Here is a 23589-nt window from a genome sequence, read left to right on the forward strand (position 1 = left end):
CCGAGGCAGCTCTCACAGGGACAACATGTGACTGGGGCTGGCTTACAGGGTCAGAAGTTCATTCCATCATCATCATGGCAGGAGCAGGGCAGTGTCCAGGCAGGATGGTGCAGGAGGAGGTGAGAGTTCTCCATCCTCATCTGAAGGCTGCTAGCAGAGCACTGAGAGACAACCCACACCCACAGGGCTATGCCCACCCCAGCAGGGCCAAACCCTCTCCAGCAGGGCCAAACCCACTCCAGCCAGGGTCACACCCACTCCAGCCAGGGACACACCCATTCCAGCAGGGCCACAGCCACACCCACTTATTTCTGGCTCTTATTTCCTTTAAGTACGATATCTGGGACCGTTTGGTGGAACACCATCTAACTCCTTCCCTCTATATCTATTGTCTGTCCTTGGTGCTCCAAGCTGTCCATGTATGTCAGTTTATGGCTGGGTTTTGCTTCTAGTTGCTTGAATGTTTTGTGTTTCATGTTTAAAAGAAAAACATGGTTAAAACTTTAAATGCTGGTTGATTCCTCCCTTGATTTAGTTTTAAGTCCTTTCAAGAAAGGAACAAATAAATAAAAAGCAGTTTAAATTGACCTTTGGAGACCTGCATCATAGATAACTGGTTATCTCTGGTGTCACAGTCATGCTTGTCTCTGACTGGATCTGGCATCAATGGAGGAATGTAGCTGGGAGTCTAGGTCTGTCCACTGGGGAAGCTCCCCAGGGGGCTGGCTAAATGTTTACACTAGCTGATCTTAAAGGTGCCAGCAGCTTCAAAGCTTCTATGGTAATGGAGCTGTTAGCTGTCTCTCTTAGAGAAATCTTTGACTGTGATTATTGGATTCAACAGGTAACAAGGTGCTTCTTTTAAAATGACAGCTAGAAAAAGTAAAAATGATGTTTGATCTAAATACTAAAGATATGTGTTGTCACTTCATTTTTTTCTGTTTGGTTTTAAATGTATAATGCGCTCTACATGTCTTGGCTATAGGTGACTGGCTTTTAAGTTATTGGGTATGGTTAAAAATTTGTAACATTGGTAACAGAAAGTTGGCTTAAAACTGGAGTCATTCTAGACAACACGTGGCATGAGCCAACATAGGGAAACAGGTCTAGATTGGGATCATATTTTAATATAACTCTTATCATGGAAACAAGACTTATAAAAGAATTTAGGACAATGTCTCTTTGGTGAGGTATTAGAGCCTGCACCATTGCTCGTTCATATGCAAGACTTGGCAGTCATACTTTATAGCTCGAGGAATGGACTTGGAGTTTTGGAGAGACTGGATTTTAGAGAATAGATTGTTTGTTGGAGGGTGAGTTCTGCTTTCCAAAGTTATGGCTGTGCTCTTGTGTTACAAGGGAAACTTAAAGATTGTGGTTAATGATTGCCAGTGTTACATTGACTACTGTTTACAGTTCGATCACAGAGAGACACAGGATTCTAACTCACACATATTTGTGATTAAGGAAAAATCAAACAGGTGGAGATTTTTACAAAGGGTTGATGAGACTATGGAACTTATAAGAACACTACAGCCTGGTTGCTTACTCCAACTGCTATTTCAAGAAATACATATAGAATTATTATAGGTTTTAGAGATTGTTTTTATGCTGTTTCTTTGCACTCTGGGGTTGTTATGAAATATTGCATTATTGTGTTCTCTTGGGTGTTGTTTGCCTTGACCATACATTTGTATGACTTTTTGAAAGAAAAGTGTATCCACTCTTATTTATTTTGATGAATTGTTCTTTGGCTGACTTTTGTCTGTGGTCCCTCTGCATGCAGTTCCCTCAGTGGCCAGCAGACGCCACTAGATACCCTCTTACAGATGATGGTTAAGCACACTATAGGTCCTCTGAGTGAGCAGCAGATTTTGCATTGGGTTCTGTTGTTTATGACCTGGAGTTTGCCTCTTCCCTATGTTTATCTCTGGTGTTAACTGTCATTCATGTCTCTGACTGGATCCAGCCTGACTGGAGGAATGTAGAGCTCTGTGAGCTGGGTGACAGCTGGTCTCCTGGGAGTCAGGTAGTACTGTCTCTGTTTATTGTGGGCCTCCTGTGTCTCTGGTTAGAGCAGGCCTCCAGGGTCCCTGGAGTACAAACCCACAGGCCACAGAGAATTTTGAGAGAGTCTGTCCTATTATTTTCTATCTTCCCTTCACATTTCCTACATCTTTAATAGAGTACAGAGTTGGCAACTATGAATTATATTTCCTAGGTGTCTCTCAAACCAAGAGTTTGCATGTGACTAAGTTCTAGCCAGAAACATGAACAGAGTCCATAGGCAAAATGTCTGCCATTTTCTTCTTTTATGTTTACCCTCCCTAGTACTGAGGATCAAATTCCTATATTCTCAAAGATAGTTGCTTTATTCAATATCAAGAATGTATGTGTAAACTGTCAACATCTGGTGTTGGGAATTCTCTTATTTTGTCCCCAAAAAGCCTCACTTCTAGACCTGAGTGCCCCTGAGGGCTTCAACTGATAATAAAGAGTTGCCATAGCCAATGGCTGAGCAGAAAGATAAACAGGTCAAGGGATTGGGAGAGAGGAGAGGATGAAGAGAGTCACCATGATCCAGAGTTAGAAGGATCAGATTTAAGAGCTACGGGAGAGAAAGCATCCTATGATGTTGGTAGAAGGGAACTGGACCCTATTGGGGGAGTGGGGTGTTTCCCAGAAGGTAACAGGGCAGCAAAGATAAAACATAGATTTAAAAGGTGTTAAACCTGGGATGCTGGGTAGAAGGGAGATGTATGGTAGCTGTGAGGAGAATTAGAAATGTGTCTTTCATTCTCGAAACCAGAGAACACTTGGGCAGGTGCCATGACTGTACTAAGGAGCCAAAGTTGTTTAATTAATTCACTGCTATAGTCTGGTACATTGAAGTCCCAAGTGAGGGTCGCATTAACCTGGACAAGAGTTACACAGCCCAGTCAGCCAATGCACAGTTTATTCAGTTTCAACTTCTTTTAAAGGCAAAGCAGGATAAAAGTTTCCCACCGTTTCTAGTTCTCACCAGCTGCTATTTCTCTAGCAATAGCACATACTGGATCAAAGTGACCCAAACCTCCTTGCAGAATCTGTCAGCAGTCCAACTCTTAGACGTGTTAGAGGTGCTGCTGTCTAATTAAGGTATAAACAAAGTTACTTTCTCATGAGAAAATGACCATGAAGTCCACGTCCTCAGATTCCCAGCTTATTTGGGAGACAGAGCACCAGGATCCTCTGCTTGAGGAATTGCCTCCTCTGTATCTCAGTGTGCTGAGAGTGGCCGAGCCATCCTAGGGTGCCCTGCAGCTGGCAAGCTAGGAGCAGTCGCCTCATGACATTTCTCTAAATTAAAGAAAAATAGTGTCAACCCTAATCCCTAGAGAATGGCTAAGCAGACAGAGGGACCTGTGGCCCTGAATAGCCAGAGAAATGCTGCCCTCTGTGGATTGGCTATCACAGGCAAGGGAAAACTCTCAATATTTGCACCAGATCCAGTCTTTTCCAATAGTTTGGCCTGTGTCCTAATTAACTTAAAAACACTTAATAATTTTACTATTAATAATTTATTCCACATTTCAGCTACATAATTCAGACTGTGCCTAAAATGGGAAAAATGAAATTAAGTAAATTCTTAGTAATCTCAGATGTAAGAATCAGGGACTTTAGAGAATTGTAGAGCCTTTGTTGTATAACTAAACCTTCAAGAAGTTCCTCTTAAACCTTGAGTGTAACCAAGCAAGACTGAGCCAGAAAGCAACATTCTGGTTCACTTTTATACTAGACTCAAGGACAATCATATAGAATACACACATCAATCACAGACATTTTCTTTTGTCCTCTCCTGCTTACATGGAAAGCAATGGAGCCAGAAACTCAGATGATAAACTTCAGTCCAAACACAAGAAGCCAATTAAAATAACAACAACAATAAAGAAACCTGGTTTGATGGCACACACTTTTGCTGGGGGAACACAGACTCCATATCCCTAGCCAGTCAGCCAGGCTGACCTGTCCTATTCCTAGTCAAATGAAAACTCCCATTTTATAAAATCTGGTGGATGGCACCTGAAGAGTAAACCCCAAGGTTGTCCTCTGGCCTGCACACATGCAAGCTCACATATGCAGAGCCACAGGACCAAACTAGCCTGTAAAAGGTTTATCATGAGCCAGGAAGATAGCTCAATGGATAAAGGTTCTTGTGTGGCCAAGCCTGACATAATCAGTTCAATACCTGGGACCTACTCAGAAACCTGACTCCTACCAGATGGCCCTGACCTCCATGCTTTGAGGTTTGGTCTGTTGCTCTGTATTGTAATGCTAACTGTAGGCCTCCACGGCCTGATTGTCCCAGAGACAAGAGAGTCCACATGTAGACCCAAGTGATGTAAACTTGTGTCCCCAAATTATTTCTGATAGACGAAGAAGGATCCCAACAGTCAACAGCTGGGCACAGGGAGGGTTTAGCATCCCAGGACTTGAGGCATCCAAGAAGAACCATGAGGAATAAAGAAGGTGAAGGGAGGAGGAAGACACCATGGGTCAGGTGGGTTGGCTAATTGGAGTTAAGAGCAGCCCAGATGAAGCACAGCAAATTATATAGTGGGATTATTAGCTGGGAAACAGACATAACAGCCAGAGGATCCATATCTGCCCAGCTCCTGTGCTGATTAAGGCTTAATGTAAATATAAAGCTTGTGGGTGTCTTTTATCTGGGAACTAAGTGGTCAGAGGCAGGGGAGAAAACCTGGGTTGGGATTAAATAATTTCTACAACATCTACCCTCACAACTCCTGCCCCTCTACACACACACACACACACACACACACACACACACACACACACACACACACAAAATAAGTATAATTTTAAAAAGGGGGATAAGGAACTTGTCATCAACCATGGGGATCCAAGTTCTATCACTAAAACCCATGTGGTAGTTGGATGACATCCTCACTCATTGTCCTCTGACCTCCATATATGCACACTAAGACATATAGGCATATGCACACAGAATATGATAATGTATCAATTAACGGATTAATAAATTAATTAAAGGTTTTTCAAATCATCTGTTTTTGGCCCCCGCTCACTTCTGTTTGGTTCGTTTCCCCACATCTGCCTCTCCTTCTCACATGCCTTTCATGCTTGCATGTGTGTTTCTCCTCTCTTAGTGTCCATGTTTAACTCTATATTCACTTGTTTATAAACTACAGATCTGGTGGCTAGACACATGGTTTCCTGGTTAAAAGAACTTGCTGTGCGATCATAAGGCTTGGAGTCCAAATCCCATCATCCTGCAAACACCAGCCACTACATCTGCCAGGAATCAGACAACATCCTCTTGGGCAGAAATAATGAAATACTGCCAGTAATTTGGAGGAACACACACTTACAAATATATGGCAAAAATGCAAAAGTTGTCCTTTTAAAATGTAGCTCACAAAAGTGTTAGGACCTGGGTTATGAATCAAAGGGAAGTAAAAATTCTGGTTCCTTTTATACCATGTGAGCCAATCAAGTACTGTTATCTCTACAAACCTGTTCCTTTGTCCTTACGCCAAATTTAAATAGTGCTTTGGGATATTAAATGGGAAACCACTTAGCAAAGAGTCCTGGAGCATAGTCCATACTATGGAATTCACCAATTATTATTAAGTTTTAGAACAAATGTTAAAAAACAAGTAGGGTTTCATGTTCATTTTTAAGTGTCAGGCACAAGGCTTACAATCCTATGACACAAGGTTGAGAGTGATATATAAAAGGAATTACAAAACACCATTTGCCAAGGACAAATGCTAAGTAAAAATATGCTCCAACTTGAGAACCAAAATACAACATGTAGGAAAGCTCCTTGTACAAAATGGTAGAAAACATCACACTAAAGATAATAAGACACCTCTCCTTCCTGAACACAAAAGAAACAGAATTGCCTGAGATCTTCTTGGGTTTTCCTGTCTGGATAAAGGAAGCCCCAGTAAGTTCTTTCGTCACCACAATCGTATTTCCAGTAGAACATCAAAGCAAAACCTAGGAAAGCCATCTGTAGCTTTCCCATTCTCAGCAATTCATTTTTATTTCATTCTAGACTTACCGATAAACTACTTCGAAAGGCAAACAAGTTTTGGTAGGCAGCAAAATTTCACTCAAAAAATAAATAAAAATGAATTCTATTTTATCTTTTGACAACAATGAAAAGTGTCAGAGAACAAGAAATGGTAGCACACCTTTAATCCCAGCACTCTGGAGACAGAGGTAGGTGGGCAGATCACTTGACTTTCAAACCAGGCTGATCTATAGGTTACTCAGGAAAAGTTTGTGCATCACTGAAAAATCCAGCCTCCAAGAAAAGGAGAAAGAGAGAGAGAGAGAGAGAGAGAGAGAGAGAGAGAGAGAGAGAGAGAGAGAGAGAGAGGAAGAACCAATTTAATTAAAATGTTTGGATTATATGTTTATATGTTTCTTTGCTTGGGGACTGGAGTGCAGAGGGTTTTCTAGCAAAATAAAGCAAGCAGAATTTACTTATGAACCCTGCAGGCTCATTTCCCACAGCAGTTCTATCCACCCCACTGCTAAACTCTGCAGAGCATGGACGGAGTGGGTATGAAACTTCTCTAGTTTTCCTTCAAGCTGTAAACTGCAGGCCAGTATCATCCTCAATGCTGCCTCCCAAAGTGGCATCTTCATCTCATACCATCTCATCCCATGTGGTTGGGGGAATGAGGAGGATATGCAGGCTCTGATGCTGTTTCCCCTGTGTTTACTTTCCAAATGCTTTTATATCCTTGCTGTTTTCATGTTCCCCTTATAACAAAAGCCTCTGTGGCACTATTTCTATGTAATTGTCTCTAGCTTGTCACTACATGACTACATGGTGGCCAGACTCTGCTGACTTTAATAGATACCAGAGAAAATTTGAGATCCCCCCCCCAACCCCCTCTGCCTTTATCTTGCTAGTCTCCACCCCAGCTCAGTAGTGCATCGTGAGAGGATTCTCACAGAGGTGTGTGGACAGTCTAGTTTCTGATGAACAAGCTCTGTCTACATCACTTCCTCAATGACAACCCCTCAAACCCTAGGATATGCATCCTAGTAATGTGAGACAGCCAGTATGAAGCCCCTGACTTTTGCTTACGGCAAACATTTAAGCAGGGCATATCCTGATATCAGGTTCAGGGAAGTTTGTCTGCCTGACAGGTGGCTTTGGGTCTCCGTGAGTAATCCCTACTTAAAGGTGGACTTGTCACAGAGCTGAGTCTTACATTCTTTTTTTTTTTTTTTTTTGGTTCTTTTTTTCGGAGCTGGGGACCGGACCCAGGGCCTTGCGCTTCCTAGGCAAGCGCTCTGCCACTGAGCCAAATCCCCAACCCCGAGTCTTACATTCTTAGAACTTCATATCTTATCAATTACACTTCTGGGCTTCGTGCTTTCAGTCGCCACATATTCAAGTCACCAGTTTTGTTTGTTTATTTGTTTGTTTGTTTCCAGTATTGGACAGAGAGAGGTAGCAGTTCTACTGTGTTCTGTGTTTCAGACATATGACTGGATGGTTGACTTTCTGTCTCTACTTCTCCAGGTAGACCATCAGGCTGGATTAGTAAATTGGAATCCTCATTTTGTAGTTCAAAAGTGACTTCTTACCACTTCTCGTTGTAGCATCAGCATCTCAGTACAAGTTTAGTTTATACATAGTCTAGGATTTCTTAACAGAAAATATATTGATACCCTCAGCTTTAGAACTGAGACATAAAGCTTTGCTAATTTTCAGTTCCTGTTCTTGAGGCCATTGTATTTGGGGAACATCATGTGATTAGTAATTGCACATCAACTTGGTCAGGCATGGGATGCCCAGGAGCTGACTAAATAGTATGTCTTACAGTATCTGGAAGAGTGTTCTAAAGAACTTAGCATCCACACTGGTGGACTAAAGGACATAACTCCTCCTCTGTGTGTGTGTGTGTGTGTGTGTGTGTGTGTGTGTGTATGTGTGTGTGTATGTGTGTATGTATGTGTGACATCTGGCCAGTTGCTGGCTGAATAGAAAGAGGAATATAGGTGAAGGTTGATTCCTAGCTTGATTTGGGGGATTGATCTGTCAGTGACATTTTTAATTCTCAGGCTGTCAGGCTGACTAGATCTCAACTGTGAGCTCTACAGTTTTGAGATTTCTTTCAAACATAACACTGACTTTACAAGTAGACACACATAGAGAGCCACATGTAAGTCAAGGGCTGGAATACAGACTGAGAAAACTGTTCCTAGGCAGTTTTGTAGCTTGAGTGTGAAATACACTATTGAAAAAAAACATTTGTGCATCATATGACTATGTATACAGAACACACATGCAGAGAGAGACATATACAATTGGTTCTATTTCTTTTATTTCTTTGAAGAACTCTGACTAATACTTAGTACTTGAAATCTAAAATTCATAGTTTTCTTTATGGATCTGTAAGTCAGAGGCTTTGGAAGGCAAGTTACTTGCTGTAGGTCATTCTTCAAAGGAAGGCGAAGGTAAACATGAAGGAAAGGTGAACGTCATGGAGGAAGTTAACACTGGGCTTGCATAGTTACATTGGCAGGACTCGTGTCTTTCAAAACACTCAATCTTTACTTCCTGATTTCTACACATGTCTAAATGTTTTCAAAAGGAGTTCTAAGAACTCCATCTGTGCCTGGTAGTAAACTAGACAAGGCTCAGACCATTCACTGTAGCAAACAGAAGTCACTGAAACCTGGAGATTAGATTTAAAGGATGTGCACTGTCATCCACACAGTCCACAGAGTTCTGTGAAGTTTCTATGTTGCTGGCTATTGGATGTTTGCTATCCTCCAGCACCATCAGTCACTATTCTTGGTTTTTGTTTTGAGCCTGAACCTCATTGAGGACCTGCTAGAAAGGCAGTCTGAGTAGATCTCTGGTCATAGAGAATAGCAAGAAAAATGAGAACCATGAAGGTAACCTAGAACTCATGAAGGACTGAAGCCTTTGAGGATACACTGGATGTGCACATGTCTTACCGTCTCCAGCCTTAGTAGCACCAGTATCCTGCAGAGGAGCTCAACGATCCGAAAATGTACATGACTTGAGACTTGAAGAACCATTGGTGGAGACCGAGGAGTTCCAAGTGCAGATGATGTTCTATGCAGCAGGATGAGCCAGCAGGTCAGGGGGAGTGTGGGATGCCACCAGCATGCCCAGAGACTTGCATTTTGTTTTTAGAGTGGGGACACAATGATGATGCTTCTCTGCTGCTTTTCAGATGACAGGCAACATGACACTTGCTCAATCGCAAACAAGTGCTTGTCACAAGGATTCTGGATGGTGTTTTTTTCTCCTCTGGAAGATACAAGGAAACTGAACCATTCAGCTCCTCCAAGGCTTCAGGCATCTGCATGGAAGGCACAGCAAGAGGAGAGACAGTGTCAGTGCATCCACTGCTCCACCACAGTCTGATTTCTCATTAGGAAAACAAAAGGCCTCCCAGGAATTCGGAGACCTGCAAAGAAGGAGGTAGAAACAGCTTTCAAATGACTGAAAAGCGTTTTTAAAAAAATCTATTGCGTAAGTTCTCATGTGAAGTTCATAGAACACTCACTTCCTAGTTTGAAAATTGGTATTTGAGGAGCAAATTAAACATCCAAACTTTGTAAAATCTTCCTGAAAATATATCTTAAGGAAGCCAAATAGGTCCTAATGATGACTGTTTTACTGTCTTCTATACTGTATAATTAAGAATATGGAAAGCAATACAGAATCAGAAAAGCCCACATTCTGTAATTCCTATTAAATTTAGCAATTTAGTTACTATGTTGAATTCTAAGTAAAATGTTTAGTTGTTGGGACCTAAGAAAGTCACGTAGGACCAAAAGTAACACTGCAGAGATTGCTTTCCTGTGGCTGATGGGGAAAGAGGGGCTAAGGGTTCAGTGAAAGCTCAGACTGGACCAACAAGCTCATCAGGTAAAGGAACTTGCTACCAAGCTTGGTGACTTGAGTGTGATCTCTGGAATCAGGTCCAAAGGACAGAACTCCTCCCAAAAGTTATCCACTGATGCCACACAGTGAACAGTGGAATTCATGTGCACAAGTGCACGCACACACACACACACACACACACACACACACACACAAAGAGAGGGGGGGCATGAATAAACATAATACATTTTGCAAAGGCTCAAATGTCACAGTGCCTAAGAATGAATCTTAGCATCTAGTCAGTGTTGCAGGACAGAAGGCAGAAGCAGTCCATGTCTTCAGCAAGCTAGCATGTTTCTAAGAATGTGGGTCCTGAGGCAAAACAAGGTTTGGAACCAGGGTGTGTCCAAACAAATGGACCATAAAAGGATTTTTTTGAGGACTTGATGCAGACATTTGCACTTGGACCAGAATTATTGTTAATGTTGGCATTCATTCTACACTCCACTGAGCCAAGCTCCCTGGGCAAGCCATCCCCAAATAGGACTTGGAAGTGCCATTTCCACATCTAGCTACTAGGATAAAGAGTCCCACCTCTAAATCCCCTGCCTGTGAGTTCAGAGCATTCCAGGGGTATCTGAAAAGATCTTCCCAGTACAGGCCCAATACCTCTGAGATATTCTCATGCTCTTCCTACCCCAGCTTTAGTCTCCTTGATGGTGACCTGGGCCCTTGAAAACAAAAGTAAAAAGTTCTTAAGAAGCTGTGGCTTTTTGTTTAGCTTCTGGTTCTTAGTGGCTTTGATGAAAAGCTGAATTATAGGAAAAAAGATTTTGCACATTAATTTGGGATCATAGAATTCACATCCAACAAACTGGCGAGACTGGACTCAGAGCTGGAGAGGGGAGACCCAGATGGAACTTGAGAACTGTCCAAAGCTACATCCCATTTCCCTTTGCAACTGCAAGAGCGGGAGAGACCGATTTCTGAGTTGTGCTGATTTGTCCTATACTAGGCTTGGTAATGAGAAAGCACAGTGCCTCCCTTTGTAGCCTCAAACTCCAGGCTCTCCTATCTCAGTTCCCCATGCATCAGGAGGGCACGTATGCGCTGCCACAGCGCTAGCAGGAACAGGAAGCTTTCTGTGTTCTGTTATCTTCTTCATGGGCTGAGGCTGAGCCTGGAGTCTCCATGTCAGTAGCATCTTTCAAGGCTGTTCCTCTGCAGCTCTGAAACCTTTTTTTTAAAATACAAACCAAGTTTATTTTGCCTTTTAAGTAGTGTTCATATAGCACTACAGCTAGGTAAACAATGTGAATTAGTATACGTCATCTCAAAAGCCAGAGTCTTGTTATCGTTGTTGTTGTTTTTTAATGGGTTGTGTAAAAGATGCAGCCTATTCTAACAGGATAAATATTTTTAACCATTTCATTTTGAGTTAATGAAGGCTCACAAATGAGCAACACTCCTCATTGAGGAAAACAGAAAGCTATTGTCGACAAGGGACAGCTCACACACACAAGCAAAAAGAACTGTGTAAAAATAACTAACTGTTTCCATATTAAACCTTGACCACTGGGGAGATGCCTGTGGAGGTTCACTGTCAGAATATTCAAGCACTTGGGCACCCTCTAGAGGAACAACTTGAAAACCTTCAAAACTTCATTTGGAAATAAGAAAAATCTGATTTTTACCTAAGCTATGAAATTTTAAGCTCAGAAGTACCACTTGGACATTTTTATTTGGAAACCTCTCCAGAAGGTGTCTTGCTCTAAAGCACCCATGAAATGGGCACAGCCACTGTCTTTGCTACTGTTCCAGTCCTTTCTGTACAGCAACACAGGGACAATCATCTCCAGTTTCTGAACTGCAGTAAACTGTAAGCACTGCTACAGTGTGGGAAAGCTAGCTTTCCTCCAGTTCTTAGGGATAGCATTCTTAACATTTGAATGCCTGTAGCATCGCTCATCTTTGGCCCTTCTTCCTCCCTCCTTCCTGTCCTTCTATTTGTCTGTGCTAGACAAGGTTCTGCCATTAGACTGTCACCCCATATCTGAGTTTCTTTTCCTAGGATTAAGTTACCAAATCATGTAAAGTCACATCCCCTGAGATGACAGCTTGTTTCCATGTCACTTCCTTATGGCTGTTCTTTTGAGAAAGGCTCTCAATGCACAGCTCAGACTTAACACAACCTAGAGACCCTCCTGCCTCTGACTCCCAGACCACATCACTTTCATCTGAAATGAGATTAAAAGTTCAAGTTTCAACTTTTGTCCCCAGTCCTGGGAGCTTTCTCTCTTGAAGATGCTCTGATAATTTAGTGGGCCAGCGTTGATTTGAATCAGTTTGACTTTGGGTTGGTAAAAATTTTCACTGAGTTCATGGACTTCATTTCTTCTCTTTGAGTCTCTGAGAACCTGGTTCTTATTTTGTTCTTCAGGGCCCAAGTGTCCAGAGATTAGAAATACACCAAAGGTGAAGATTCTAGTAAGAAACCTTGTCCCATAAACTCAGGACTTAAAGAGAACGCTAAGGATGACTTAGAAGTAAAGGCAATGTATTTTTACACTGTTCATGGGGAGAATAAAAATCAGTAAGATAGACGGAAAGAGGACACTAAAGAAAACAGAGACCTGCCCATGAGACCTTACAGGTATCTGTTGGTTGGGGTTCTCTGTGAGCTTGTAGCCCCAACATCATCTCACCTGGATGTTCTACTAATATCATGCCTGGTTGAGTTTACAGTTGTTTAAGATCAGACATAGTACCAGTGTCGTAGTCAATGTTCTATTGCTATGAAGAGACACCGTGACCATGACAACTCTTACAGAGGAAAAGTTTTAATTGGGACTGGCTTAACATATTTAGGGGTCTAGTCTATTATTGTCATGGGGGGGGTGGGAACACAGGAAGCCATGGTACTAGAGAGATAGCTGAGACTTCTACATTCCAATCAGCAGGCAGTAGGAAGGGAGCAAAGACATTGGGCCTAGCTTGACCATTGTTACATTCTCTTTTTGATCACCAAGAAACAAATAGATTTAGGTCTGTGGAGATTTCCAGGCAAATGTGGTGGTTAGGCCCTGTAATTCTAACAACCTGGAGGCACAGAATAAGTCAAGGTGAAGACCAACTTCAGCCCAGAGTGAGACACTGTCTCAAAAAAAAAAAAAAACCCACAAAGAAAAACAAAAAAAGAAGAGCCTGAAGAAATGTACCATACCTTGATTACATAACCTTCTGGATACCCTGAGAGATTACTGGGGTCAGGCTAGTTGGACAATAAATCTTAACAGTGAACAGCACTGATCAATCAATAGGCCTTGACTGTATATAAAGAGAAAGGGGGTGGAGCATAAGTATTCATTGCTTTCTGCACTCTCAGAGAGGATAAAATATAGACAGCTGCTCAACCTGCCATGGTGGACTGTGGCCTCCAATTTTTGGCCAACATACACCACTTCATTAAGTTGATTCTCAGGCATGTGATTTAGTAATGGGGAAGGAACTCATGTGGTAGGACATCTACAAATCCGTGTGAACAGGCAGGCATGTTAAAAATAGGGAAAGGCTCCAGAGAAAGCTTCATAAACAAGAAAATCTCCAAATTGCAGTCTTTAAGTATACTGTATGTACAACACCAACATTAACATGTAAAACATATCCAGATTTCAAGGAGAGACATTCTAGTCATGGTGGCACATGTGTGTAATCCCGACACTGGGAAGATGAAGGAGGAGGATCTCTGTGAGTTTGGGTCAGCCAGGACTACATAAGCTGGGAAGTGGAGTGGAGATCTATGATTGCAAGGAGTGTTGTAGTCTAGAAGCCAGGAGAGGCAATTTGAACAGATGGTAGGTTTACTTCATTGCTATAGCAACTAGGACTCTGCTTCATTGATTCTAGTCTTAGGGAAGAAGAAAAATAAGATCCTGCATGATCTCAACTAATGATTCTCAGCCTCCCTAATCCTGTAACACTAATATATTTTCTCATGGCTTTGTGACTCTTAACCATTACTTCATTTTGCTTCTCTTCATAATTCAAATTTTGCTCCTGATTTGATTATAAAGAAAAATGGATGGAATATCTGATACGAAAAATATATGTGACCCCGTATTGATTATGACCCACAAGTTGAGAATCACTGGTCTAAACTGCTAATTTTAAACAAAAATGTTTTTCAAGTACTTTCTACAATGTACATTGACCATTACTATTTTTGTTTTATTTTCAATAAAAAAGGATTTTATTATTAACATCGATGGAAGCTTACTAACCTTGGATTTTTATGAAAATTGGCTTAGCATCCCAGATGGAACTCTGGCTGGAAAAATTAATGGCATTCAAAGGTAATGATACAGTAAACACTTGGGGAACTGCACCAATATATAAGCAATGCTTTTGTAAGGTACATAGGCTTGTGTTTACAGGATTATAAACTGGAATGATGTTCTATGCCAAGAGGTTTCCTTAGGTCACACATGTATTGTCACTTTTTAAACATACCCATTTCTCAAGCTAGCATGTTGAACCATGTCTATAATCTTACCTGGGAGCCTTCTCCTTTATAAATGTCATGATTTAGAAGACAGTCTATGTAACACGTGTTCAGGTCAGTTTAGAGTATTGGTTTAGTTCCTGTGTGAGACAAATTAAAAGAAGTAAGTGTGTATAATACCTGTGGGTTACTTGCATCCTAGAATTGTTACCATGGTATTATGAATAGTTCACATGGTCAATATGTGTCATTGATTAGAACAGGAATCTCTTACTGAATTCTTCTTTCTCAACTATAACTACCTAGAGAAGTCTAGATCAGGTATAGCTTTGACTTTTTGAATCATTTTTCTGTGATACATAGAATGATTTCATACTTAACCAGAGCTTTGAGCTCCCATTGCAACCCAGGAGCCCTGCATCTCTGGCTTGCTGTAGCAAAGCTTTTATAATTGCATTTTGTAGGGTCACAAGTGTGCTTTCTGCTCCTTATGTTCTAGAGTGTCCCAAGAGTGTTACATGAACTTATACTACATTAGATATTAAATGTGTCTCCACTCCATTATGGTTGGAAAGATGGTTTGCTGTTTAATAACACTGGATGTTTTCATACACAGAATACACATGGTTTTCAAAAATCTTCATTCATTCTAATACCAGGACATTGAGTAGAGTCCAGAGTGTGATTTTGCTCCTTATGTTCTAGATTGTTATAAGGGTGTGTCATCGATTCATAATACATTAGATATTAAATGTGTCCCCATGGTGGCAAGAAAGATGGTTTGCTGTTTGATAACACTGGATGGTTTCACACAGAGAATATACATGGTTTGCAACAATATTCATTCATTCTGTTACGAGGGATCCTGACATGTTCCTCTGGCTTCTGTGGGTAGCAGTCATACATCTAGTACAATGAAATTCATAAATAATTTGAAAAATGTTTTTTCTGTGATTCTGTACAGAAAAGTGATTTGCAGAAAATATTTTATGTAATACTCTAGCTATATATTCTTCCTTCTTTTGAATTCTGATTATACTGTGAGTTGGTCTACAAAACATTTACCCTATTTGTTCTTTGTAGTTAGATTTCTAACTTACATTATTTTCAAGTTGGTCTAACCTAAAATTCTCCTTTTTTCTTTGTTTAGCCTATTGCAACAGATCCTAGAACCAAACTTTATAGTATTAAAACATCTCATATGTGTATTAGTAATAATAAAAGATTCTTCCATGAATAATTTAGACAGTTACAGGTTATCTCTGCGCATAGCTCCACATGTACTGTGGGGTCAGACTTCGAGAGATTCATTATTTGGGAGTGACGTCTTAAGAAAGGTAAGAGGATCTGAAATTTGCCTTTGGGAACAAAAGTCTAATTATTATTCAATAATTGAGAATACTTTACAAAGATGATTTCTCTAACAGGAAACCCTAGGATTGCATTCTTATGGAGTGGAGTAGAATATGTATTGATCTATTTCAGGAAGATTTGGGAAGGGAGATTTTTAATGTAGTTTAAAGTAAGTTAATCATTTCTTTCTACTGTTCTTTCCTTCTTTCTTCTTAGGTATTGATTTAGATATTGATGTTTTAGCCAACAATAATCTGTACATATAATGGTAATCCAAGAAGACTAGAGTGAAATTTTAAAAGATCTGGATTACCTAGGTTTTGTTTGTTTTTTCCACTGTAGCCCTATTTTTGGAGTATAGAATAGTTGTGTTTCACAGTGGTGAGACCATGATATCACTAAATATTCACATCATGTGAATTGCTGGTCATATTAAAGCACATTGCATATGTGTGTGTGTATGTATATACATATATGTGTGTATGAGTGTTTTTGCATGTGTACATATACGTGTAAGTGTACTTGTACATGTGCATGTATTAGTATATGTATATACATATGTAATGATGAATAATTGGTGTATATTATTTTGTATGCTTTCCATTATTTTAGCACTAACCTATTTCAGGTACAGTTTTATGATCCTCAAGTATACTGTAGCTGTTAATTTTATTATAAACGCATATACATCAATATTCTTCACTCATTTATTTACTTTATATCCTGATTGTAGTCCCTTCCTCCAAGTCCCATCTTTACAACCTGTTTTTCCCTCCATTCTTCTTTACCTCAGTAGTGTAGACCTTCCATTGACACCAACCCACTCTCATACATCAGTTCACAACAGGAATAAGTGAATCACCTTCCACTGAAGCCATACAAGCAGCACTGATAAAAGAAAGCAATCCAGTTGTAGACTACAGAGTCAGAGCCAGTCTGCATACTGGCTAGGGGACATGTGTGTGTGTGTGTGAGTGTGTGTATGAGTGTGAGTTTGCATGTGTACATACAACTGGTAGGGGACATACCTGAAGATCAAGCTGCATATCTGCTACATATATATAGGGGCCCTAGATCCTGCTGCTGGAGCATATGATGGGGGAGATCCTGCAGATTCAAAGCTGAAGGATCACAATGATTAAAGGCTACAGCAAGATACCAGGATATAGAGGGAGAGGCATCTCCAGGACGTTCCAGTATTGAGAGTATAGAAAAATGCAGAGAGCTTAAACCAGACTTATTTCACTATACATTTGCAAGAAAATCTGTTTGGACAAGAGGGTATAATGTGTGACCACTTACAGCACAACACATCTCACACACTGTATTTTTAATTTTTTAAATTTTAGTTTAATTTTTTAAAATTAAATTTAAATTTTTATTTAATTTTAATTTTTGAAATTTAGTGAGGGGGGATTGTTTCCAAAGGATATATGGAAGGATTGAAAAATGAAATGAGAGTTACTTGGTAGCATGATTAGAAATTTCAGAGAATTAATAAAGGACACATATTTTGAAAAGGATAAAAGATAAAGAAAATGTAAATATGACAGAAAGCAAGGTACATGTTAACTAGTAGCTCCCAGGTATTAGGTCCACAGGAAAGAAGATACCATGATGTTACTCACAATGGAGGATGATAGCCCAAGGGATAGCTTGAATAAGATTCTTGCTCAGGACTGTACTTGGCTTGAACTAGAAACGTAGCTTGTTTAGTTAATTTCTAATTACCAAGGTACTGGAAACCTAAAATCCAAGACTATATCAAACTGCATGTTTAGTCCAAATGAAACAATAAAATGCATTTTTCACTCTTAATAACTATTAAAGATTCTTCCTTTATGGACAGTTCTTTTCAAATATTCTTCTGTGTGGTCAGGTATGAAAACAAAGAAGCAAAACTATCCTGTACAATCTGCATATAAAATAAGACTATCCTGTGCAGGAGTGCTCAAAAATAAACAGGTGCATGGTGAGAAGAAACATATGTGATGAATAGAGTTTGCCTAACCTAAGTCATCATCTCAGAAGAAAAGTAACTTACCAGCGTTGTTCAATTTAGGAAGTGTCATAATTTTCTACAATTGCTGTGACAAAACACTGATGAAAAGCAACTAATGGAAGACAGGTTACACTCCACAATATTCTTGCAGTTACCAGTTAAATACTGAGAAATGTCAGAGCCAAAAATAAAACAGGGAGGCAAGAACTGAAGCAGAAGCCTAGTAGGAGCACTGCCTCCTACCTTGTATCTCATATCTTTCCTTTTCTGACTAATAACTCAAGGGTGGCACCATCCTGGAGATCTGGGCCCTACAAATTCCAAGGTTAATCAGGACAATATCCCTTAGGCTTCACTATACAATAGGTCCATCTGATGGAGGCATTTTCTCAATTAAGACTCCCTCTTCTCACCAACTTCTCTCAGTCACATTTCTATTGCCTTAATAAAACATCAGGATTTAAAAGACCAACCAAAGAGTGCACATGGGGGGACCATGGCTCCAGCTGGATATGTACCAGAGGATTGTCTTATTTGGCATCACTAGGAGGGGAGCTGCTTAGTCCTGAGGGGCTTGATGGCCTAGGGTAGGGGAATGCTAGGTTGTTGGGGCAGGAGTGTGTAGTCAAGTGAGAGAAAACTGCAATAGAGGCAGGGGAGGAGATATAGGATTTGTGGAAGGGAACTGTGAAGGGGGATAAGTTTTGAAATGTAAATGAATGAAATAAACAATAAAAAATAAAACTACATGACCAGGGAAACTTATTGAAGTAGGTGGTTATTTGGGACCTACAAATGCTGAGCGAGTATAGCACCTCAGTGTCATGACAGAGGAGCACGACTGCAGAAAAGAAGAAAAAACAAACAGGAAGCTGAGACCTGATGGTTCTTATCTTGGGAAGCAAAAATGTAGCAGAGAAAGTACATTGAAAATGGGCACCTACCTTTTGTAACTACAAATTCTAAGCAGTGGCACTCCTCACCAGGCAGACCAAGGCACCAGAAAATTGTCAATGAGAGGGTATTGCGATGCCTGGAACTAGAGAGGCATCCCATTCAAAACATCACAATAAACAGCTACCCCCACCCACACACAAAAGAGTAACACACAGCAGTCATTAATTTGGTACACTCACAGTTTTTTTGCAGCATATCAGTTCTGAAATGTTGCTTTGGTTAAGTAATTCTTCTGTTCTTTGCAATATGCATGAAATTTTAACAAGTTGTATAAAAATGCAAAAGACTTAGGGTCTCCATTTCAAGACTTCATTGCATGGGTTCCTATCTGTAATTTTCCTCCTAGTATTTCTTTTCATTTTTAAATTTATTTTGTAAACTATGTGAAATGACAATCTTGTTTATGCCTTGTGGTGTTACAGATGTCTCATACAAATTATGATTGACAACTATGATCCAATATTTGGAAATGATGATATATTTAGTAAACACATTGACAAAAGGTCTGAAGACTTAAAGACATACAAAGAATTAATAAATTATTCTGGAAAATCTCCTATTATGATAAAAGCCATAGCTGGCCACAACTGGAAAACCAATGATATTGATGAAAAATTTAATATTTCATATGCTGCACTGTAGGAAGAAGGTCCTACAGGTAAGACAAGATTTATTTATTCATCAAATGAATGGAATCATTTGATCAAATCATTTCATGATGTCATAAATTTGTGTATATCAGAGAAGCTTTGGGACACAAAATGATTATTTGAGAGAGTATGGGAAAAGTTTTTAAACATCATATATATATATATGTATGTATATATATACACATATACTGAAATACATCTGGATACATCATTCAGGTATGTATGACACATTCTTTATTTAGAGTATCCACCAATATTGTCTGCTATATTTTCCCCTCTTTCTTCCCATGCTCCTTAAGTTAGAGAATTTCTTGCATATGAAATTATTATGTTTGATAAGATCATTTAGAAACAATGATTTGATTTAAAAATTGATTAAACATTCTGCAAGATTAAGCCCTGCATCACTGTAAACATGCTTTGGTTTCCTAGCATGAAAATACTAATGTTTGTTTAATTTCCTATGAGAAACAATATTTGTCAAAATCTTATCATTGGTAAAAATATTTGCACAGGATCCACTACAAAACCTATGAGAGGTATGATAAAGAGGTTAAACTCACCTGATTATCAGGTGGCAGCACACAAATTCAAATACATTTTTAACTGAAGTAATTCTTTCTATAGAGTTAAGAAAATACACCCAAATATTACCCTTATCTTAAGTGATGTGAATCTATCATCTGAGAATATTTGTCTGATGATGACACTTTATGTTTCATTTAGTAGGACAAAACAGAACAACTACCACATATAAGTGGTAGTGGGTGATTTAAGATGGTCTAAGGTCATTGTATTTTAATGTTCCCTTCTACCTCCCATTTAATCATATTAGAAGAATTATTCCAAGATCCTATGTTAGTTTTATATTTCACCGTATTAGTTACAAATAGTTTCCACTCATTGTACTTATTTTATGCTGCATATTTCATATTGTTTGCTATTATAACAAATGTTAGTAAATTGGGTTATTGCTTACACTCCAATGTGCCTTGTTCATGGTCCTACACAGTCTTTGGAAAAATTTTCAGTCTCTGCCTCTACAGCCCAGTTATAATACTAATTTTCCCACCTCAGTTATCAATGTGTGGCCAGAAGCTAATGACACTGAATAATCCCTCAGAATTCTGCATAGAATCCCGTGCCATAGAAAGTTATGAATAAAATTCCATTAACAATCAAAATTAATCATCACACATGATGAACTTAGAGGTGGATCATGGTTTTAGGATATACAAAATGACCTGAAAAGATAATCCAGTGTCTAAAGCAATTGAGATTTAGACTTTGTGACATGAATTTGGGTCATCAAAACATACATTAAAAAACAAACAAAAGTAGGTATTGTAGCACAATCATCTCTAAACGAGAAGTTTCTACCTCAATAAAGATGGCAGTCAGATACAGTAACAGAAGCTTATTGGACAGATATTTCTGACATATTGTTCAGTAATGATCAAAAGACACTCCCCCCCCCCAGGGGTTGGGGATTTAGCTCAGTGGTAGAGCGCTTGCCTAGGAAGCACAAGGCCCTGGGTTCGGTCCCCAGCTCCGAAAAAAAAAGACCAAAAAAAAAAAAAAAAAGACACTCCCCCCCCCAAAAAAAAGAGACAGAGAGAAAGGCCAATACTGGAGGCTCCTCATATGTTAATAAGCTCAAAGCTCTAATTAATCTCTAAATATACATCACCAGTGATGTGATCTGCTTTATTTTTACACACACACACACATGCATGCATTACGTGCACTGAGAAATGCACAGAAGCATACAGCATATTTGTTATATCTCTCTTCATCACCTGAGGCCTCAACATGAAATATTGTTTATTCATGGTTTGTCTATCTCAAAAGTGTCTGTAATCCAAATGTGAGAAATGGAAATCTTAGAGAAAACCTCCAGTAAAGAAATTGATAATTTCCATATTTGCTGTTCTTGGTCTTTCCTGAACTCCCATTACTATAAGTTTACAATGTTTTCATTTATTACTAGTATTATTTTAAATTTTTATCAAAAATTGAATTATAGCACTGTAGCCTGACTTTTCTCCCTTAAGTCCATCACAGTCACTGTACTTTCATATTCATTTCAATATTGTTTTGTACATGTTTATATATATATATGTATGTAGGTATATATTTATCTTTACCAATATGAATATTACTTGAGTTCATTTTGTTCTGTTTGTGAATATGGTTTCCATGATATACAGTGTGTATTAGACAATCCATATGCAGGTCATTTCTGGAAAAATTAATATTCTGTCAGTCATAATTAGCTGCCTATAACTTTTGACAAGCAAAATTTTGACCATTGCCTTAACACTGCATTGACATTGCTATTATTCTGATTTTGCACCTATTTTTATGAGAGGCAATTTCAAAACAGACTTTCAAGTATGCTGGGTCTTACAGTATTTGTAAGGCCTCTACAATAGTCCCTGAGCTACAGAGCATTTAGCTCTAGTGTACATGTATTCACTGGTGCTAGATTTTTTGTAATGCAATTATCTCTTCATTGTGTCCAAGTTTTTGTTTTCTGTAATGGTCTCCATTTTCTATACAAAGAGGCTTCTTTGGTGTAGGATGATGGCCCCAATTGTTGGTCATATAAGACTAATATTTAATGCTGTAAGGAACGTCGCTAATTTATTAAATTAATGTCATCAATTTTAAAGTTTATGACCAAACTAGATACATAAATCGGACTAGATTTCTAGCTCCAGCCATGATTTCAATCTTGGTGAGAGAAATTCTACAAATTGTTAAAGTACTTCCTGTGGCTTTCCCCCAAAATATGGATGCGTCAGGTAGCACTTGGATTTCTCTCAAGGTTGGTGGCTTGAGTGCCAGTTGCCAAATAAATCTTACAAGGCATCTCAGCAATCTACCTGGATATGTCTTAGAAGCCTCTAGGTTTAAGTCAAAGTTCTAAGGTAGATAAAACAGTAGGCAAGTTGACACGTTAGGGAAGCAATTGATAGTGGTACCCACCTGTAATACCTATAAAGTACGATGATAACCAGTATGGCAAGATAGCAGAATAGGTTCAATAAGTGACACTAAGAGCTCAGTTCAAAACAACTGTTCTTTGTTTAGACTTAAATGTATTTTCTTTACCATAGAATTGAACATGGTTCTGGGTCTTTCATTTGGTTTCTCAGAAAAAAATGTTATTCCTAAGTATGCTTTTAAAGTTCAACATTTGGTATCTTGTTATTTCTCTTTAGGATCATCCGTGCAGGTCCTTTGACTTGTCCAAGTCACACATTTTCACTCCTCTCTGACAAGATAAATTCATTTTCCTAAAGTAATATGATATAAATGTTATATAAATATACAATTCCTTCTTTTTGGTTATTTTAGTTTTCTTCTTTCCACATCTGCAAGTAGCCTTAATTGACAATAGTCTAAAACATCAAAAGTTGAAATTTCTAGCAATAAGAGTGCTTACCATATTGAGTTAATTGAAGAATAATTAACAGTGAGTGCCTTATGTCTGAAAGGATGATAATGATTCTATCACCTAGAATTTCCTTATAGTGTGTGCTGCTCCTCATCAAGTTATTTATGAAATATTATGACACCAATGGCTTCCTTTGCTGATCTTTGGTCATACTCAATTTACTCTTGTTTCATAGAGCATATGTAAACAAATAAGATAATATTAAAACTGCATATGACCAAGGGGACATATATTAGAAATGCAGAATTCAAAGTATGTCTTTTTGAAAATAATATGATAGTATACATAAGTGAGCCTAAATATTCCATAAGAATAATCAGATATCTTGTAAATTCTTTCAAAAGTAGTAACATACAAGATTAACACACAAAGTGAGTACTCCTTCTTTGTAAAAATCACAAACTTACCGAAAAGTAAATCAATGAAAACCTGTCATTAACAGTAACTTTTAAAATTATTAAGTTTCTTGGGAAAATTCTAACCAAGAAATAAAAGGCTTTTATGATTAAAAAAACAAAACCAAAAACAAAAGAAAAAAATGAAAAAAAATTCAACCCAAAACAAGGCAAAATGTCTTATAAATTGAGCAGATATCAGATAATGGAAAGATTCCCACATGTTCATGAATCAATGAGATTTAAAAATTAAAATTCTAGACCATCCTGTAGTAACATTTTGATTCTATCCTTTGAAAGCTTGATAAAATTTATAACAGTCTTGATGTTATTAGGAGAAACAATATTGTAGAAG

General features: G+C 38.8%; 1 protein-coding gene across 16 annotated transcripts in view; it reads left to right on the top strand.

The window, feature by feature from the left end:
• Positions 1-23589, top strand: part of LOC120100087 (uncharacterized) — a 72925-nt gene that overhangs the window by 39136 nt on the left and 10200 nt on the right. For 3 of the 16 annotated variants that reach the window (XR_015645078.1, XR_015645061.1, XR_015645089.1), the window contains exons 5-9: positions 9025-9160; positions 9258-9559; positions 14159-14265; positions 15565-15751; positions 19149-19384. Coding sequence is in view for 3 of the 16 variants with exons in the window: in XM_087598354.1 (XP_087454480.1) it covers positions 14159-14265; positions 15565-15751; positions 15842-15877 (330 nt within the window). In the remaining 13 variants the exon portion in view is untranslated. Of the gene's footprint in view, positions 1-9024; positions 9161-9257; positions 9560-14158; positions 14266-15564; positions 15752-15841; positions 15937-19148; positions 19385-23589 lie in introns of all 16 variants that reach the window. The other 13 variants (XR_015645088.1, XR_015645073.1, XR_015645087.1 and 10 more) reach the window with 11 other exon arrangements.

The sequence above is a fragment of the Rattus norvegicus genome, chromosome 1, assembly GCF_021556685.1.
Source record: "Rattus norvegicus strain SHRSP/BbbUtx chromosome 1, alternate assembly SHRSP_T2T, whole genome shotgun sequence".
Lineage (NCBI taxonomy): Eukaryota > Metazoa > Chordata > Mammalia > Rodentia > Muridae > Rattus > Rattus norvegicus.